Genomic DNA, 18553 nt, shown 5'->3' with positions numbered 1-18553 from the left:
CTTCGATTTCTGCAATCTTTGAGGAAAAGGTAGTTGAATTTTGATTGGCTCGGCTTCTTTTGCATTAAGAGTACGTTTGGAAGCATTATCGTCAGTTCCAGAGGTGCCTCGAACGAGCCCAGTAGTCACTCGATCGAGGAACCTATTTTTTTCCAATGTCGTAGCTGAAACACGGGAAAATTCACCGTCTAAGGGGGTGCCTCGATCGAGCCATCGGTGTACTCGATCGAGCATGCTAGTTCCTCAATCAATCCTCTGCTGGCTCAATAGAGTCACCACGTCAGTTCCCTTTTTTTCGTCTTTTTGCTTATCCCGTGTTTGATCCTTCAAGTTTCTTTCTCGTCATCGCTCAACTCGAGATTTCCCAATCCCTTAGGATGCATATAGGGAACGTAATCGTCATAAATGAGCATGTCTGGACCTTGATAAGAGGTACCGCTCCTCAAAGAAATAGAATTGACTTGCTCATGCGGTTGTTTACCTTGATTTACGTTAAGGGGGAAGACCGGACTGTTTTAAAGGATTTTAAGCTGCCATTTGAGCAACTTGAGTATCCAACATTATGTTGTGAGCCATGAGTTCGGAGATTTGAGCCGTTTGTTTTTGTTGCATTGACAAAGTTTGATGTAAGAGAGCTCTCAACTAGGCCATCTCATTATTAGGAGCTTGAGGAGGAGGTTGCATTTGTTGAAAACCTCCTTGATTTTGCCGAACAAAGCTTCTTTAGGGTTGGCTACCATGATTCGAAGGAATAACATAGGTATTTTGCGGCGGGGCTTGAGCATAGGCATTCTGACTCCTTTCAAGGAAGAAATTAGAATAAGGAGTACCTTGTTTAAAAGACTGGAAGGCATGAACTTGCTTAATGGTACTCATACACTTGGCCGCAGTTTGGCCATCCATCCTACATCTCTCGCAGGACACTTCTTTTGAACCATGTGAACTGTTTTTTGCTTATTAACCAAAGACCGAGTATTCTTTAAATTGGCTATTTGAGCCGTTAGAGCCTCCAGCTGTGCCGCAATAGCTTTATCTAAACCACTTCCTCTCTTACTTCCTCTAGGGTTATCATACTCAGCTGTGTGAGTAGCTATCTAATCAATCAACTTCCAAGCATTACCGTCATTAGAGTTATATTGGAATCTCCCATTAGCAGCTGAATCAAGCAAGGCTCTGTGATCGTCATACAACCCGTTGTAAAACTAGTTGCAAAGGAACCAAATTTCGAAACCATGGTGGAGAACGGACCACACGAGCCGTTTGAAGCGAACCCATGCTTCATTGAAGTCTTTGGTGGGACCTTGCTTAAAACTTGTAATCTGACTTCTAAGAGCATTAGTTTTCTGTGGTGGAAAATACCTCTTGTAGAATGCAAGAGCTAGAGAAGTCCAATTATTAACTGCGTCGGTCTCCATGTCTAAGTCCCTTAACCACTCAGCTGCATCATCTCTCAAAGAGAAAGGGAATAAGGTTTGTTTCACCTGATCTTGAGTTACCCCAGTTGTTAAAGGAATAGAACAGCAGTATGTAACAAATTTTTCCATGTGCTTTGCGGGGTCCTCTCCTGCTTTTCCTCCAAACATATTTCTCTCAACCAAGCTTATATATGAAGGCTTGATCTCAAAATTCCCTTTATCAGTGGTAGAGAGCTTGAAGCCTTTAAGAATGGAAGCAACCGTGGGTTCGGAGTGACTGGCTAATGTTGGCATCTTTAATGTTGTAGGAGTAACTGGTGAAGAAATAAGTGTGTCCTCTTGAAAGGACGAATCTTCTGCAAAAGTATACCGCTCGTAGTCAAGTGTACTCAAGTTTTCCACCTGACTTACTTCTCTTTGAAATTTTCGTCTGTACCAAAAAGTCTTTTCTAACTCGGGATCAAAAGGTATAATCTCTAACCTATTAGACCTGGGCAAATACGAAAACAACAAGAAAAGATAAAACTTTTTCAAGGAACTGATGCTCCCTGAGACAAAAGACAAAAATAAGAAAAACAAACAAGAAAATTGTTGCCTCCCCGGCAACGGCGCCAAATTTGATAAGGTTATTTTTAGTCGTTTGGCCTTAATCAAAATAAATCCTATAATACTACTAACTAATAGCTAGCGGTAAGTAGGGTATCGTATCCACAGGAAGGCGGTAATAATCTATATGCTAATGTCTAAGTCTGTCTTAAAGTAACAATTTATGGGGATTTTGATTGTTTGTTTTCTAGCAACTAATAACAATGTAACATAAGAATGAATAACAATAATATTAAAGAGTCTAGGGATTCAGGTTCACTAGGTAGTTATACGGGGTGTGATTTAATTCATTGATAGAGCTAATTATGTTCTTTAAGGTTATATGATCGGTCGATTCAATATTCATTTAGATCTCATTTAACATGCAATCGCTATTATTAAATTATCTATATTCAGTTATCGCAGCCTATATTGATTCTAACCCAGTCGGCAAAAGTCTCAATTCGCTATACTAGTCAATTAACCCTGGCCAGTAATTAATTTACTAGATGAAGATAAATAACATGAACAACAACAAATAAGCAATTTGAACTATCAATTCATTAGTTTAATCCCCTTCTAACAACCTAGATTTCGCTTTCTCCCTAGATTAAAGGTTTAGCTACTCATGCTAATTATAATAACAACAATAGCAATAATAGAAATCATAATTAAGAACATAAAAGATGAACAAGTAATTGAAATAATAATTATTGAAGAAAGATTAGAACAATACCGTAAAATAGCTTAGATCAGGAAGTAAGAACAATAATTAAACTAAACTAAATATTCTAAGAGAGTTTTAGAGGAGTTCTACGAAATTAACGGAAATTAAAGCGTAAATAAACTAGGGTATTATATTAAGTATTTATAATAAAACGTAACCGACTTAAGGAAAATTGCGGAAATAATAGAGAATAATGGTTCCTTGATTGAGCCTTGAGCTACTCGATCGAGTCACCTCTTCCTCGATCGAGCCCAGATCAAGTTGATCGAGGCATCACTTGTTTCTGCTCTTTTATTCGTGTTTTCTTCTTAGCTTCTCTTCCTTTATTCTTATAGATTCTCGTGCCATGCTTCGTGTATTCCTTCATGCCCACACCGCGATGCCCATTTCATTCCTTTGCTCGTCAAATGCAACATTCCTGCATTAAACATCAAACAGCGGAAGCATCAATGTTCTAACATAAAAGGCATGTAAATGATATAATTTAGCACGAAAACCGAAAAAAAAGCAACTAAGGGGACGCATAAATATATATAATTATGACTCATCAACACCCAAAAAAAATATACACCCCAACTCAAACAAAACACCTGAACTACGAGCATGGTTTGATTTCACCTCTTCAGGTGGATACGTAGGCAATCCTTTCTTACGCAAGAAGGATACAACCATCCCCACACACAAAAACAACAACCCATGTGACGTGAGCGTGTCGTTGTACACCCAATCAAAACACATTTATAATTCTCAACAAACAACTAGTTAGTGGTTAAGTCAAGGTCGATCCATGGGACGGTGTGCTTTGGGTTCTAAGTCTATCTATCTCAATTTATACTAATGTCACAATTTGTTTGGGTTTGTAGTTGTGTTCTAGCCTAATGCAAGCAATAAAGTATAACAAGCAACGAAATAAAGGATGTAAACAAATGATTAAAAGCGCTAGGATATCATGGGTTCATGGGGGATTCATGGGAGTTGATCATACAAACATGTTCACAAAGTTGCAAGCAATTAATGTTGTAGAGGAACCGAGTTGGTTTATGTCTTACGGTTCTTAGGAAGAGTTGGGTCCCGGAGCCGAATCGATTAGATTGTACAACACCTACAAGTCGACTTACTTTCCTCCTAATCACTTCTATGCATGGTCTAACAAGACCCGAGTTGGTTTATATCTTACAAGTCAAGCTGAATAGATAAGAGATGGTTGTAAATGCAAGGATTCATAGGCTTAGTATTTCATCAAACATAACATGTGCATAGGTTGACATCACAACAAGCAAGAAAATTAATTATGAAAACATATTAAATTAAGATGATTAATCCCATGTTTGTTTCCCTTAATTACCCATTAATCCCAGCTAAAGGAAAATACTCACTCATTATCATAGAAAACATGTCATTAATGGTGTCAATCATTACAACAATTATAAACATGATAAGAGCTTAAGGAAATAAACAATAAAGAGTAAAGAGTAAAGGAATTATACCAAACTTGAGATGATCCAAATAATAAAGCAAAGAATAAAAGAAGATAAATTGATTGATTGATGAAGAGTTGTCAATTCTCCAATAATAACCCAATAATCTTCAATTACCCAAAAGTAATAAACTTGAACAATGATTAAGGAAAGATTAATGTGTAATTTTGTGGAATGATTGAAATTAATCTATTCTAATCTACTCCTAATCTAATCTAAGAAGATTTTCTAATGTGGAAGCACCCCTTGATTATCATCAAATGGGGTATATATAGTAGTGCCTCATTAGGTTAACTAAGGCTAAATTAGTAATTAACTATTCTAAGTTCTAAGTAGGGAAATGCAAGTATTTTGGAGAGATGGGCATCCTTGCTGAAGACGCCATGGTCCGCTCGTGCACAAGGGTAGGACACTCGGATTCCGGGCAGGGTAGGACGAGCGGCTGAAGGTCGGGACGCTCGGATTGTTGGGGCATAGGACGAGCGTCTTGAAGCTTTGGACGCTCGGATTGCTGTTCAGAGTGCTTCCTCTCGCATACTTCTTATTCCTGCAATGTTGGTCTTTAGTTCTTTCCTCTTCTTCCACACTCGTTCAACTAAGATCGTCAATGTCCTTCCAAATAAGCTCAAGAGACGGGAATTTCCGCCTAATTGTCTCCTTTCCTACAAAACAAGCACAAGGCGATAAGAAAGCAAAATAGACAGCATTTGACGGATAAAATGGCTATGGAATGTTATAATAGTATGCAGAATAGGCTCAATTAGGGGACTAAATGTGCGCAAATATGGGTCACATCACCATGCGAACTCCAAAAAAAGGGAGCATTCATTTTTCCTCAAAACAAAAACAAAAAAGAAAGGAAAAAAAAAGCCTTTCTCCCTTCCAACAAAAACCTCTTTGCATGTGCAATGTGTAGGATGATTCAAACCGAATTACCTCTACAACATGGATACAAGAAACAACAAGTGTTCACAACATTTTCTTAGCACAAACAATCCTCCTATTTAATTCATAATCAGAAGGATTACAAACTTGACAACAAATGAAGCTAAGCAAGTCCACAACTTGCCAAGCTAGAACGTCGACTAAGACATCTCACATAGTAATACTAACACACACAAACACACAATACATAGGTAATACAACATAAAAAAACACACAAATGCTAATACAACATAATAATAAAACTGGTAAACGGTTAGCTTGGAACAAAGAAGGTAAGGCCGAAATTTCTCAAAACCATACACCACCGCTAACATTTGTTTCTCCGTGGTACTGTAGTTACATTGAGAATTATCCAAGGTCTTGCTCACATAAGCAATAAAATGAAGCTTTTTGTCTTGTCTTTGACCCAAGATCGCCCCAATGCAAAGTCACTTGCATCACACATCAATTCGAAGGGGTGGTCCCAATTGGGTGGTTGCACAATTGGAGCCGAAACCAAAGCTTGCTTTAGCCTACAAAAGCTTTCAACACAAGATTCATAAAATACAAAGGGAGTGTCTTTGGCAAGAAGTGAGGTGAGGGGTTTGGCAATTTTTGAAAAATCTTTGATAAACTTTCGATAAAACCTCGCATGACCCAAGAAACTCCTCACACCCTTGACATTGGTGGGTGGGGGAAGTTTCTCAATCACCTCAACTTTAGCCCTGTCCACTTGGATCCCTTTCTTAGAATTAACATGACCAAGAATCACTCCCTCTTGCACCATGAAGTGGCATTTTTCCCAATTCAACTTGAGGTTTTATTGGATGCAAGTTTGGAGCACTTGGGAGAGGTTCTTCAAACAATCATCAAATGAGGTGCCATGGACACTAAAGTCGTCAATAAACACCTCCATAGACTTCTCAATGTAATTTGAAAAGATAGACATCACAGCTCTTTGAAATGTCCCGGGACATTGCAAAGTCCAAATGGCATTCTCCGATATGTGAAGACGCCATAAGGACAAGTGAAAGTAGTTTTTGCTTGATCATCCGGGTGTATGGGTATTTGGAAGAACCCGAAATACCCGTCAAGGAAGCAAAAGTACTCATGGTTTGCAAGTCCCTCGAGCATTTGGTCAATAAATGGCAAGGGGAAGTGATCGTTGATTGAGGCGGAATTGAGCTTTCGGTAATCAATACACATTCTCAATCCCGTGACCGGTCGGATGGAGATGAGTTCACCTTCCTCATTCTCAAACAAGGTCATACCGCCCTTTTTGGGGACAATTTGAACCTGGCTTACCCAATCGCTTCCCGAGATGGAGTATATAATTCCGTCCTTAAGCAACTTATCAACTTCCTTCCTCACCACCTCCTTCAATTTCTCATTCAAGCTCCTCATAGGTTGGGCGGAAGGGGTAAATCCATCCTCGAGTGTGATGCGGTACATGCATATTCGAGGATCGATTCCCATGAGATCATCAAGGCTATACCCAATGGCTTTCTTGTTTGCTTTGAGGACATTTAAAAGTTTTTTTCTTTTTGAGATGCCATTAGGTTTGCATTAATGATAACGGGGAAGGAGTTTGCCTCATCAAGGTAAGCATACTCAAGGGAGGGGGGTAAAGGTTTGAGATCTACCTTTGGGGGGTTCTGACCCTCATCTTCATCAAGGAATGATGATAAAGCCTCATAGTCTTGTTCCAAATGCTCCCCCGAGCATTTATCCTTTGCATCTTCAATCACTTCTTCTAACATGTCTACCGAATAGACACTCTCAAACATTGGTTGTGACATTGCCCCGGTCAAGGAAATTCTAACACATTTTCCCCCACTTTAAAGGTGAACATCCCATACTTAACACTTATGTTGACATCCCCGGTTGCCAAGAAGGGCCTCCCAAGGATAATAGGAGTTTGTTGGTCTTCCGGAATGTCGAGAACCACAAAGTCCGCTGGAATATAGAAATTGCCCACTTTAACCGGAACATCTTCAATTACACCCATTGGTCTTTGTACCGACCTATCGGCTAGTTGCAAGGTCATAGAAGTAGGTATCATATCATGCAAACCAACCTTTCTTGCAATAGGGAGCGGAAGTATGCTAACACTAGCACCAAGATCACAAAGTGCCTTCTTGATACTCACATTACCCACCATACACGGAATAGAGAAACTACCTGGATCTTGTAGCTTTTCCGGCATGGGATTGAGAAAGATCATGCTACATTGCCCCCTAAGAGCCACAGACCATCTCCTTCAATGCTCCTCTTCTTTGTCAAAACATCCTTCAAGAATTTGATGTAGAGTGGCATTTGTATCACTACCTCGGTGAAAGGTAATGAAACTTAAAGTTTCTTCAACATATCCAAGAATTTAGAGAATTTCTTCTCCTCATTCATTACTCTACTTCTATTAGAAAATGGTATTGGAGGGTTATAGGCCTTTTCGGAAGTGGAAGCTTGCTTGGTGTTATCCACTTCTTTTGATTCATTTCTTTTACCTTGGTCTCTTTCAACCACTATTTATTGGTCTCTTTCAACCGCAGTCTCCTCCAAGACGAAGTTTTCGTCATCTTCAAGTTGTTCACTCACCTTTCCCTTATTAGTGTTGTCAACTCTATTTGTGGGTGAGAGGGGTGGACTCTCCTCTCCATCTTTCATCACGTCTCTCTTCCTTTTTGGTTCATAATCCTTGTAAGGATCCTCTAAATCTTCCCCGCTCCTCAAGGTCACCACATGAGCTTGTTGGTATGGTGGCGGTCCATCTCTAGGATAAGAACCTTGAGGAGTTAATGAATGTGGGACTCTTTGTGAGGAAAAGGAGCTTTGATTGGCCATATATGAGTTAAATTTCCTTTGATGTGCTTGGACATTGGTGAGCTCGGTTTTCAAGCTTTTGAATTGTTGGTCCACTTGAGCCTCTCTTCTCTCGGCATTTGCATCCATTTCTCTTAGCAATTTATCAAGAGAGGAGTTCGGGTTTGGTGGTTCAATATATTGTTGTTGGTTTTGTGGAGGTGGGTAAGAGTTTTGTTGTTTTTCATACCCTTATTGTTGGTTGAAAGTTTGTTGAAATGGTGGATTTTGTTGTTGATACCCTTGTTGGAATGGAGGGTTTTGTTGGTGGTTGCGGTAGTTGTCTCTTTGATGTGGTTGAATGTAGTTGGTATTGTCATGTTGACGTTGACCCCGGAAATTGGAGCCTTGACCTTGGTTTTGGTTATATTGCCTTGAATGATCGGGTTTTGGTGGTGGCATGTATTGTGGTTGTTGATACTTGGGGTCAATGGTTGCCCCGCATATGAAAGTCTGGGATCTTGATTGGGAAAGGCACGGTAGAAAGTCTCATGGCGTTGATAAGAGGCCCTTGGTGCACCTTGCCCTTGAAGAACAAAGCATTCTTGTGGAGTTGATGAGCAATATTCAATCGTATGCCCCACACTGCCACAATAGTCACAATTCATTTGGGGAGGATAATTTCTAGGAGGAGACCTAGGCTCTTGGACATAGTATACCTTGGAGTGACTAGGTCCGACCTCTTTAACTTGTCGTAATTCCCCTTGTTTCTTTTCCATCTTGAACTCCTCAAACTTCTTGGTCAAGTCATCCAACTTAGCCTTGTACTCCGCTTCTATCTTAGAAGTCCCCTCACTCTTGTATTCCACATCCCTTGTATAGCTACTCTCCATCTCGGAAATATTTTGGATCATTTCTGTGATTTGAGCATTGTTCATGTTATCGAAATTACCACCGGATGCCGCCACGATCATATCCCGAAACCTTTGTTCAAGAGTTTGGAAAAAGGTTTAGGTGGTCATCCATATTGGGATACCATGGTGTGGGCAAGATGTGAGGAGATCCTTAAAACGTTCCCAAGCTTCACTTAGAGTTTCCATGGGCCTTTGCTTGAAGGTTTGAATCTCATGTCTAATTATTGCGGTCTTAGACGGTGGGTAGAACTTGTTGATGAAAGCTTTAGATAAAGCCTCCCAAGTGGTAAATGTACCCGGCTCATGAGAATTCAACCACTTCTTAGAATTGTCTTTCAAGGTGATAGGGAAAAGCATTAGGAGTATTTGCTCTTCGGCTACACCGTTATGCTTGATAGAACCTGCTTTCTCCTTCAATGTAGTGAGATGTTAATGGGCATCTTCACTTTTCATCTTATGATATACATCTTGTTGCATATAATTTATCACATCGTGTCGAAGCTCAAAAGTGTTTGGAGTAAGAGCTCCATAGTCGATTGCCGAACAAACCCGGTTGGGATCCGGCCTATTATAGTATCCCATAGGTTGATCCACCATATCGTCGTTCAAAAGGTTATGTCGTGGGGATTCGGTGTTGTTGGTATGGATGGAGTATTGTGAATGTGTTGTTGAGTTTTATGGAGAGTTTATGGGAGAGTTATTTGGTGGAAAATGTGGTAGAATGTAGAGAGGTGATAGGGTGGAAGAAGAGGGTGGTGTATTTGGAGGATCACTTTTGGAAGTTTGGGTGTTTGGTGGGTTAACAAAAGGTGGAGATCTTCGTATTGCAGATAGAGCTTGTCTTCTTCTTACCCGAAATGTTTTATCGATCTCATGGTCAATTGGGAAAAGAAGTCTGATATAGCACCTATTCATGCACTCAACAAAATATCAAATAGTCCTAATGTAAAGATTGCACTAGGACAAAAGGAGAAAATAAACAACAAATAAAAGAACTAAGCCTAGATGAAAACAAATAATCCTATCCAATATCGTCGTCCCCGGCAACGGCGCCAAAAAGTTGTTGTGAACAAATCTTGTATTTGTAACCTCGCAAGTATAACGAAGGATCGTCGTAGATGTGAGGGTCGAACCCAAAGGACTGTTGTTATGGTTCTAGGATTGCTTGTCTAGACACTAGTTTAGCTCAAATTAAGAAATTGAGTTGATTTAAACTAACTAAAGGAATTAAACTAAAATAATAGAAAGTCGAATAATTACATAAGACGATGGAAGACAATGATTAAGGGAACTAGGATGTCGGGTTCACTCATATATATAAGGAAGGAAACACACATAGAACGACAAAACCCAAGAACGTAAGCAAAGGAAAGATCCAATCTCTCGATGTGAGACTAACCCCTAAGTTAAGATCGATTAAGTCCTCACTTAATTAACCCAAACACGATTTTATCATGTAATTCCTGTATACTAGTCAAGTTCTCACCCAACAAGTAGAAAAGATAGTTCAAATACCTAAATTCTCATTCAAGCATTCTCACAAACACCTTAGGCGCATGATAAAATCAACAACCATAAACTCACGGATTGTAATCTTCCTATGTCATAATCCACTCCTATAACTCTATATAAGATCCCCCTCCATCCTAGTAAGGCACTACTCACACATGTTGACAACAAACAACATAAAAAATGGAAGCTTTGACATATAAGAAGTAAAGGAAAGCATGTGGTAAGATAAACTAATTAAGCAAACTTGAATATGTAAACAATTGAAAGATAAATAAATTAAAAGAAGAGTTATACCAATTAAGAGAAAAAGTTGCAATCTTGGATTAAATAATAGAAGAATCTTCACCAATCATCAAATTACAACCCTATACCAAATGTAAACAATTGAGAATAACTAATTCTATGCTAATTTACTAAGTAATTAATGTTTGATTAAGGAAAGATTAAGGCGTACTTAAGAGTGTTTGCATAAAAAGGGAGATAAATTCAGATCTAGAGTTATGTGTCCAAATGATTAAGGGAAGGGATATTTATAGTTTACACGGAAATTAGGTTGAAAATTACAAAGAGAGTAAAAAATGCGAAGTGTGCGTCCCAGCCAGTGGACCGGCCGCCGGTGGGCTACCCGGCTGGGAGTTCTCTATATGTTGTGAAGTAAAATTAAGTCATCAGGTACGCACAGCCGGTGGGCCGGCTGCCAGTGGGGTGTAGGCTGGGAGTGCGCTGTAACTCCTTCCTCATTTCTTGACTTTGACTCAACTACTTGTTTTCCCAGCCGGTGAGCCGGCTGCCGGTGGCTGCACGGCTAGGAATTCCCTGTAATTTCTTCACCTATTTCTTCCTTGTTCTTCATGGGGAGGGTTCCTAGCCGGCCTACCGGTTGGAACCACTTCTCAGGTTTCTCCTCTTCTTCTTCTCACGCTATCTTCTCAATCCGTCTCCCTTACTCCAATTCCTCTATTTTCGCCCCAAATCCTGCATGACGGACACGATCACATAGACTAGGTAACCGGGATACAAAATGCAAGGTAAGACACGTAAAACCATCTCAAACGGAGTAAAAATGCATGAGAATAAAGAGGAGAAATGGTATAAATGGATCATATATCACCTACCCTCGAGTATTAATATAATGAAATATCATAACCACAAATTATAATATTTAGATAAATCTTATGATTTTTCTATACATATAAAATTTGATATTAACATTTTAACGGTATTAATGTACATGATAACACAATCAAGCAAACGTATTGAGTCAATGACGAGTAAGCATTACTATGGATATGTTAACTCTATTAACGTGGTCTTGTTTATTTATTTCATATATGCACACATTTATAAAAAGTAAATTAATAACTTCATTACTTATTCTTTAGTTTGTATTATGTAAGGTGGCTTTACACTAATATAGAATAAAACAGATCCAAATATAACACTTCATTACTTTTCCCGAGTACCCTTACTTCATTACTTTTCCCGAATACTTGTAATCTCGACAAATCGCACACACTTTAAATTATACCACTGTGATTACAATTTTGTCGTCATGTATGGCTTAAGGTGACAATATGAGTATATGACTAAATGTCCTCAGTATAAATGTATAATGATAGTATAACGTTACAAACCATTAAGAAAAATTTAAATAAAACGAAAATAATAGCAAATCAATATGATCGAGATAACACAATGAGCTAGAGTCACTCACAAGTATAACTTTAAAAATGTTACTACTGATGCAATTTAAATATTTTTTTGTGTAAGAATGTCTTTGAATAGTCTATTGATCCAAAATACTCAAGAGGGGGGGGGGGGGGGGGTGAATTGAGGATTTAAAACTTTTGAAAGCTTTTTCGATTATGCGTATATAATTGATTATTTAAAGTTTATTGATTAAACTTTAACTAATCAACTAAGTGAATATAAAACGAAATAACAAACGAACGAAAGAACGAGGAGACACACGGTTTTTGAAGTGGTTTAGTTTCACAAATCGAAACCTACGTCCACTATTCTCGATTAATAAATTTAGTTCCTTTCTACGGATTACAAATTTACTAACCCAACTCGTACAACTAACTCTAGCTGTAACTCAATGAGTACCGTTAAATACTCGAGTGACTAAATTACGCTAATAAGAAAGCACTAATGATTCTAACAATGGTTCACGTTAATGAACAAGTAAGAAATGAACTAAGCACTATTATCTTATAACGATAAAAATAAGAACAAGTATACGAGTTTAAAACACACGACCTTTCAAAATAACAAATCGGTTTTTCTGCTTGAAAACACACGGTTTGCTTTTTAAAATTAAAATCAATTTTTATGCTTAAGGTCTCTACTTTAAAAGTTGTAAAGAGTAAAGTATTTATAGGAAGTAAAGAGTAGGCAACTCGGTTTTGCACAAACCCTAATAGCCGAAATAATAAGATATGTAAACATATCATATCTTCTATTATCTCTTTCCTAAAAGCCTTAAAAGATAATAAAGAATATTCCAAGAGATAGAATATAATCTATTCAAATATTATCTTTACTATAAATTCTAAGATATGATAAGATTTCCTAAAACAAGAATATCTTTTATCATAAACAAATATATATAAGTAAGATATATAAGATATGTAAAGATATTATTATAGAATAAAATCTTCACCAAATATACCTTAGGTAACACGAGATGTCACGGCTCATATGCCTCGTGACTCGTGCAAACCCTAGTCTTAACATATAGGTTAGAATTTAGGTTTTAAGAGAGGTCTTGTTGAAACCCTAATTAGTAGCAGGGTCCAACTCATAAGTTGACCCAACACGACTACTAACTAACGTCCAACATAAAACCGAACTCCGCACTAAACTGGGCTTTATTATATAAATACTTTTATCAAAACATTTAAAATAAACTTTAAACAATTTTCAAAACAATTTTTGAAACATTATAAGTCGTGTATAATAAACTCAGCATCTCAATGTTATAGTAGGAGAGCTATAACATTGAGCTCTTTTACTAGTAATGTTATAGCTGCAAAGCTATAACTTTACTAATTCAAGAAAGTCATTCTTGGTTATCATTACGAGATAATCACCTATACTATTCTAATCTTCAGAGAGATCTTCGAGTATAGGCTACGTCATCATTCAAGCTTGATTAATCTTTAGACGGACTTCGTCTTCACATATGTCTTGAATGAATCTTAATATTGTTTGATCTTGAATAGGTGCTTGAGCATTCATGCTATCATCACAATCTTCTTTGTTACTTGCTTGTAATAAGTTGATTCTAAAACACTTAGACAAACGATTACACGCAACAAGTATATAAATTATAAGACACCTTGACATCATGAAAACATAAACATATAAGCTATATGGTTCAACAAATTCCCCCTTTTTGATGATGGCAAGCCTCCTAAAATTGTGACTAAGTATGTAGTTCCCCCTTAATATAATACCGTCATCTTAATAATAAAGATCAACGTAAGATCAACACGATTTATCAAAAACCGAAACTTTAAGGACTTTAAGAGACAATCGGTCTTGACAAGGAGCAAGCATAGGTAGATGCTTACTATAGACGTTCTTTCCCCCTCTTGACATCATCGAAAAGCTAAGAACAAATAAAAAATGACTAGAATAATATAAGACGAGACAAGAGATAAAACGTCATAGAAATTAATATTATCATACATAACTAAAAGCATCGAGAAGTTTAATTATTAAACAAACTTAAGAAAACACGCATAAAGCCGATGGGCCGAATAAAATGCATGTTTAAAGAAACACTTGGGCCATAACCACAAGTGCATGCCAAAATTGGGCCGAATGATAAGTTTGTGAAACACACCATAAGAAATAGAAAAAGAAAGCTAAAAATAGGTAGGGCTAATAATGGTAAGGCAAGGGTAGATCAAATGTTGTGGGTACGGTAAGGATTCACGTAGTCGGGCCGAGTACGATGCTCTAAAGCATCAAGACGATCAAAAGAACTTCGCACAAGCTGAGAAAGAGTCTGAATACTCCTTTCAAAGTTAATCACTTTCAGAGAGAGAGCTTTCGTGGCCTCCAATGTAAGCGATTAATCACTTGCCATAACCTTTCCGTGCATGACCAACGCTCCACCTTGACTCGTGAGGAAAGTAAGACGGTCACCATGTGGGAACACTTCCCCACGGATTGCCTTTAATTCCCGTTCAAAACCCGCTAACCTCTTATCCACCGCCTCCATCCAAGAATACACCCGAGAAGCATCCAAACCCAAGTCTAAAGACCGAGATGGTCCAACCCGTGACAATACCGTAGCCAAATTTGTTGAATGCTCCTCAAACTTCTCCATTAAACCACTCATAAACCCTTCCAATTTCGCCTCCATAGCTCCCAAACCCGATTCACCCGGGGTTTTCTCAACATCCTTAACAAGAAGTAACTCGGGTCCATCAACAACAAGACCCATAAGCTTGATCAACCGATCACACATGCAATCTCGTGCACTTACACCATAACTATCTCGTCCCACCACTTGTTTTATCTCCAACAACCGAGACACCCACATCCCATATGGTAATTCAATTGTTGTACACAATTTTTCCTTAGTGACCGTGAGACTTGTTTGAATGACACGATGAAACACAAGACTTGCCAAATTCACTTTTTGTCCCTCCAACCAAGAATAGATGACAATAGCCTCATAACTGGAAACTTTATCACGACCTCCTCTCCTCGGCACAACCGTGTTCCAAAGAAAATTCAAGAGGAACTTGATTTTTGCCGAGAGAGGACGAACCACAATATTACCCCCATCCGTCCCAACCTCCTCAATGTACTTTTTGTCTAACATCTCCTTTTCACTCACTACATTAGACCATTCAAGACTCGGATTTACTTCAATTCCGTCATCGGGAACCGAAATAGCAGAGCAAAAATCCGAAACAGAGACCGTCACATCAACCCCATTAACAACCGCATGCAAGACTCCCTTCTTAATTGAGACACTAGCAAAGAATTGAACCACCTCAACTGGATAAATAGGACCCGAAAACTGACTAATATGACTCCACCCTTGAAAATCAAGAAAATCAACAAAGAACTTAAGAGCGAGAACATTAATCAACCAAGATTTCGAATAGTACCTTCCTCCATGAATAGAATACCTCAAAACACGATTAACAAGGATGCTTTCGTCATGAGTAAGCCGAACACGATTTAACCCTTCCTTTGTGGCGGCTTTCGAAACATCCCGAAGCAAGGTGCGAGCAACACCGTTCCGAACAATAACCTCGGGTTCCTCCATATCTTCACCTTCATTAACAACTACCTTATTTTTCACTTTAAAAAGACGGCGTCTTTTACCCTCGGACATCGACTCGTCCTGACCACGAAACAGGGGCGTAGTTGGGTTTGGTTGAGGTGAAGGAAAATTAGTGGAATTTAGATCATGTGGTGGTAGTGGTGGTGTTTGGTTATGAAGGTGGCGGTTTTGGTGGTGACGGGTTCATGATCGGGTGGTTTTGCATGGATTGGATTCATGTTGATGGTGATAGATGAGTAAAGGAAGTGATGGTGATGGTTGTGTAAAGAAGGAGATTTGTGATGATGCTAAATATTTTGAGAAGATAAAAAAATATGCAAGTGGGGTGTGTTGGACGGTTTACACGCAAGGGAGGAGGTAGTTATAGGACTAGGGTTAGATTAAATAAGGCAAGTGGCATCCTAGTCTAGGATAATAAGGGTGTGATTAATTTTGGTAAGTGGTAAATAGTGAGAGGAGTTATGGTAGGTATAGGAAATTAAGTGATAGAATTAATAAGGTAAAAGATAAAATTTAGGAATTAGAATTGTATACGGAGTGTATTGAGTCGTGTACCATGAATAGCAAATTAGGAAAGATTTTTGTGAATTGGAAATATAAAAGATATGGTGTGCCATATTTATTTTATAAGGAATTAAGTTTGTATAAAAAATAAAATTCTAAATAACAGTTAGAAATTTATAATAAATATATATTCCTATAACGAAATTATTCATGCAACGCAATATACGGACACAGTCATACAATCTTAACTTAACTAGTCAGTCATAGGAAAATTGAACGTGTATAGAAACTTAGGTACCACTGATTAAATCAATTTCCAACCGTAAAGTCTCAAATCGTTCTCTAGCTAATGATTTTGTCAAAATGTCTGCCCATTGTTTTTCAGTACTACAAAATTCAAGTTTTATATTCCCCTTTTCAACATGGTCTCGAATAAAATGTTGTCTTATTTCAATGTGTTTGGTACGTGAATGTTGTGCGGGATTTTTAGAAATAATAATTGCACTAGTATTATCACATAAAATAGGAATACATCCTACATCAATACCATAATCACGTAATTGTTGCTTAAGCCATAATAATTGAGTACATACCAGTCCTGCAGCAATATATTCGGCTTCAGCAGTTGAGAGAGCAACTGAATTTTGCTTCTTCGAACCCCACGTAATGATACATGGTCCGACAAAAGTGGCGACACCCGACGTACTTTTTCTGTCTAGAGAACATCCTTAATATATTTCTGTTGATGGATTTTAATGCCTTCTTCAGTTTGTTGTATTTGCAGACCTAAGAAGAATTTTAACTCTCCCATCATACTCATCTCGAACTCGGAGGTCATTAACTCAGAAAAGTATTTGCACAAGCTTCGGTTGGTAGATCCAAAGATAATGTCATCGATGTATATTTGAACAACTAAAAGGTCAGATTCCTCGGATTTTAGAAATAGGGTTTTATCTACAGGTCCTCTACTGAATCCACTGTCAAGTAGAAACTTGGATAACCTGTCGTACCAAGCCCTAGGTGCTTGTTTTAACCCATATAGAGCCTTATCCAACTTGAAGACCTGATCTTCAAATTTGTTATTTTTAAATCCGGGAGGTTGTTCAACAAAGACTTCTTCCTGTAAATACCCATTCAGAAATGCTGGCTTTTACGTCCATCTGGAAGAGCTTCATTCCTTCATGTGCAGCGAATGCTATTAGAAGTCTAATAGCTTCAAGACGAGCAACAGGTGCGAAAGTCTCGTCATAATCTATTCCTTCTTGTTGATTATAACCTTGGACCACTAATCTTGCTTTGTTTCTGACAATGACTCAAGCTTCATCTAGTTTGTTCCTAAAGACCCACCTTGTTCCAATGACAGAACGATCCTTTGGTCGAGGAACTAAATGCCAAACCTTGTTTCTTTCGAATTATTGTAGCTCTTCTTGCATAGCTATAATCCAATCAGATTCAGCAAGAGCTTCATTGATATTCTTTGGTTCGATCATGGATAGGAAAGAGTAGAAAGAGCAGAAGTTGTTCAAGGAACGTCTTGTCTGAACACCCTTCTTAATATTCCCTAGAATATTGTCCATGGGGTGTGAGCTCTTGTATTTCAATTTTGTTGATGTACTTGGTTCTTCATCGTTATTTGAGCTTGTCCCAACTTCATTTGGATCGGAATTGGAGGAAGTTCCCCCTGAATCCAATTCGGGTGTTGTATTAGAACCGATATAACCTCGGATTCTACACCTTGATTTGGATTCAATGTTATAGTAACATCACCTATAACATTGGTTTGGGAGTCCTTATTTTGAGTCAATGTTATAGTATCATCAACTATAACTTTGGCTTTCTCCTTTTTATCTTTTGAGGAACGATTAAGTTCATCACTTATTCCCTCAATCTCATTGTCCTCCAATTCCAATTCCGAGGGATCGTCTCTTGAAAGACGAAAGTCGGGTTCATCCAAGTCTTCTTCCTCATCCTGTAAAGGCTTATCAAACACGTTATCTTCATCAAAAATAACGTGGACACTTTCTTCAATACGTAGAGTTCTCTTATTGAAAACTTTGTAAGCCTTGCTATGATCTGAGTATCCTATGAAAATCGCCTCATCACTCCTAGGGTCGAACTTACTTAAACGGTTTTTACCGTTAATATGAACAAAGCACTTGCTCCCAAAGCAACGAAGATGGGAGATATTAGGTTTTCGACCTCTAAGGAGTTCGTAGGGGGTTTTCTTAAGAATAGGTCGGATCCTAGCACAATTATGGATGTAGCAAGAAGTACTAATGGCTTTAGCCCAAAAGTTACGAGGTAAACCACTACACAAAAGCATTGTACGAGCCATATCTTCCAAAGTTCTATTCATACGTTCAACGACACCGTTTTGTTGA

At 38.2% G+C, this 18553-nt stretch overlaps 1 protein-coding gene and 1 non-coding gene across 2 annotated transcripts; one reads left to right on the top strand and one right to left on the bottom strand.

Moving 5' to 3' along the window:
* Nucleotides 1-6936: 6936 nt before the first annotated feature.
* Nucleotides 6937-7335, bottom strand: LOC141649203 (uncharacterized). The gene has a single exon (XM_074457897.1). It carries the CDS (start codon nucleotides 7333-7335, stop codon nucleotides 6937-6939), a length of 399 nt encoding a protein of 132 aa, XP_074313998.1.
* Nucleotides 7336-8960: 1625 nt separating this feature from the next.
* On the top strand, nucleotides 8961-9067 carry LOC141650009 (small nucleolar RNA R71). The gene has a single exon (XR_012546074.1). It is a non-coding gene; the product is annotated as a small nucleolar RNA R71 (small nucleolar RNA).
* The last annotated feature ends 9486 nt before the right edge of the window (nucleotides 9068-18553 follow it).

Source organism: Silene latifolia, chromosome 3, assembly GCF_048544455.1.
Source record: "Silene latifolia isolate original U9 population chromosome 3, ASM4854445v1, whole genome shotgun sequence".
In the NCBI taxonomy this organism is placed as follows: domain Eukaryota; kingdom Viridiplantae; phylum Streptophyta; class Magnoliopsida; order Caryophyllales; family Caryophyllaceae; genus Silene; species Silene latifolia.
This window is presented reverse-complemented; position numbering and strand designations above follow the sequence as displayed.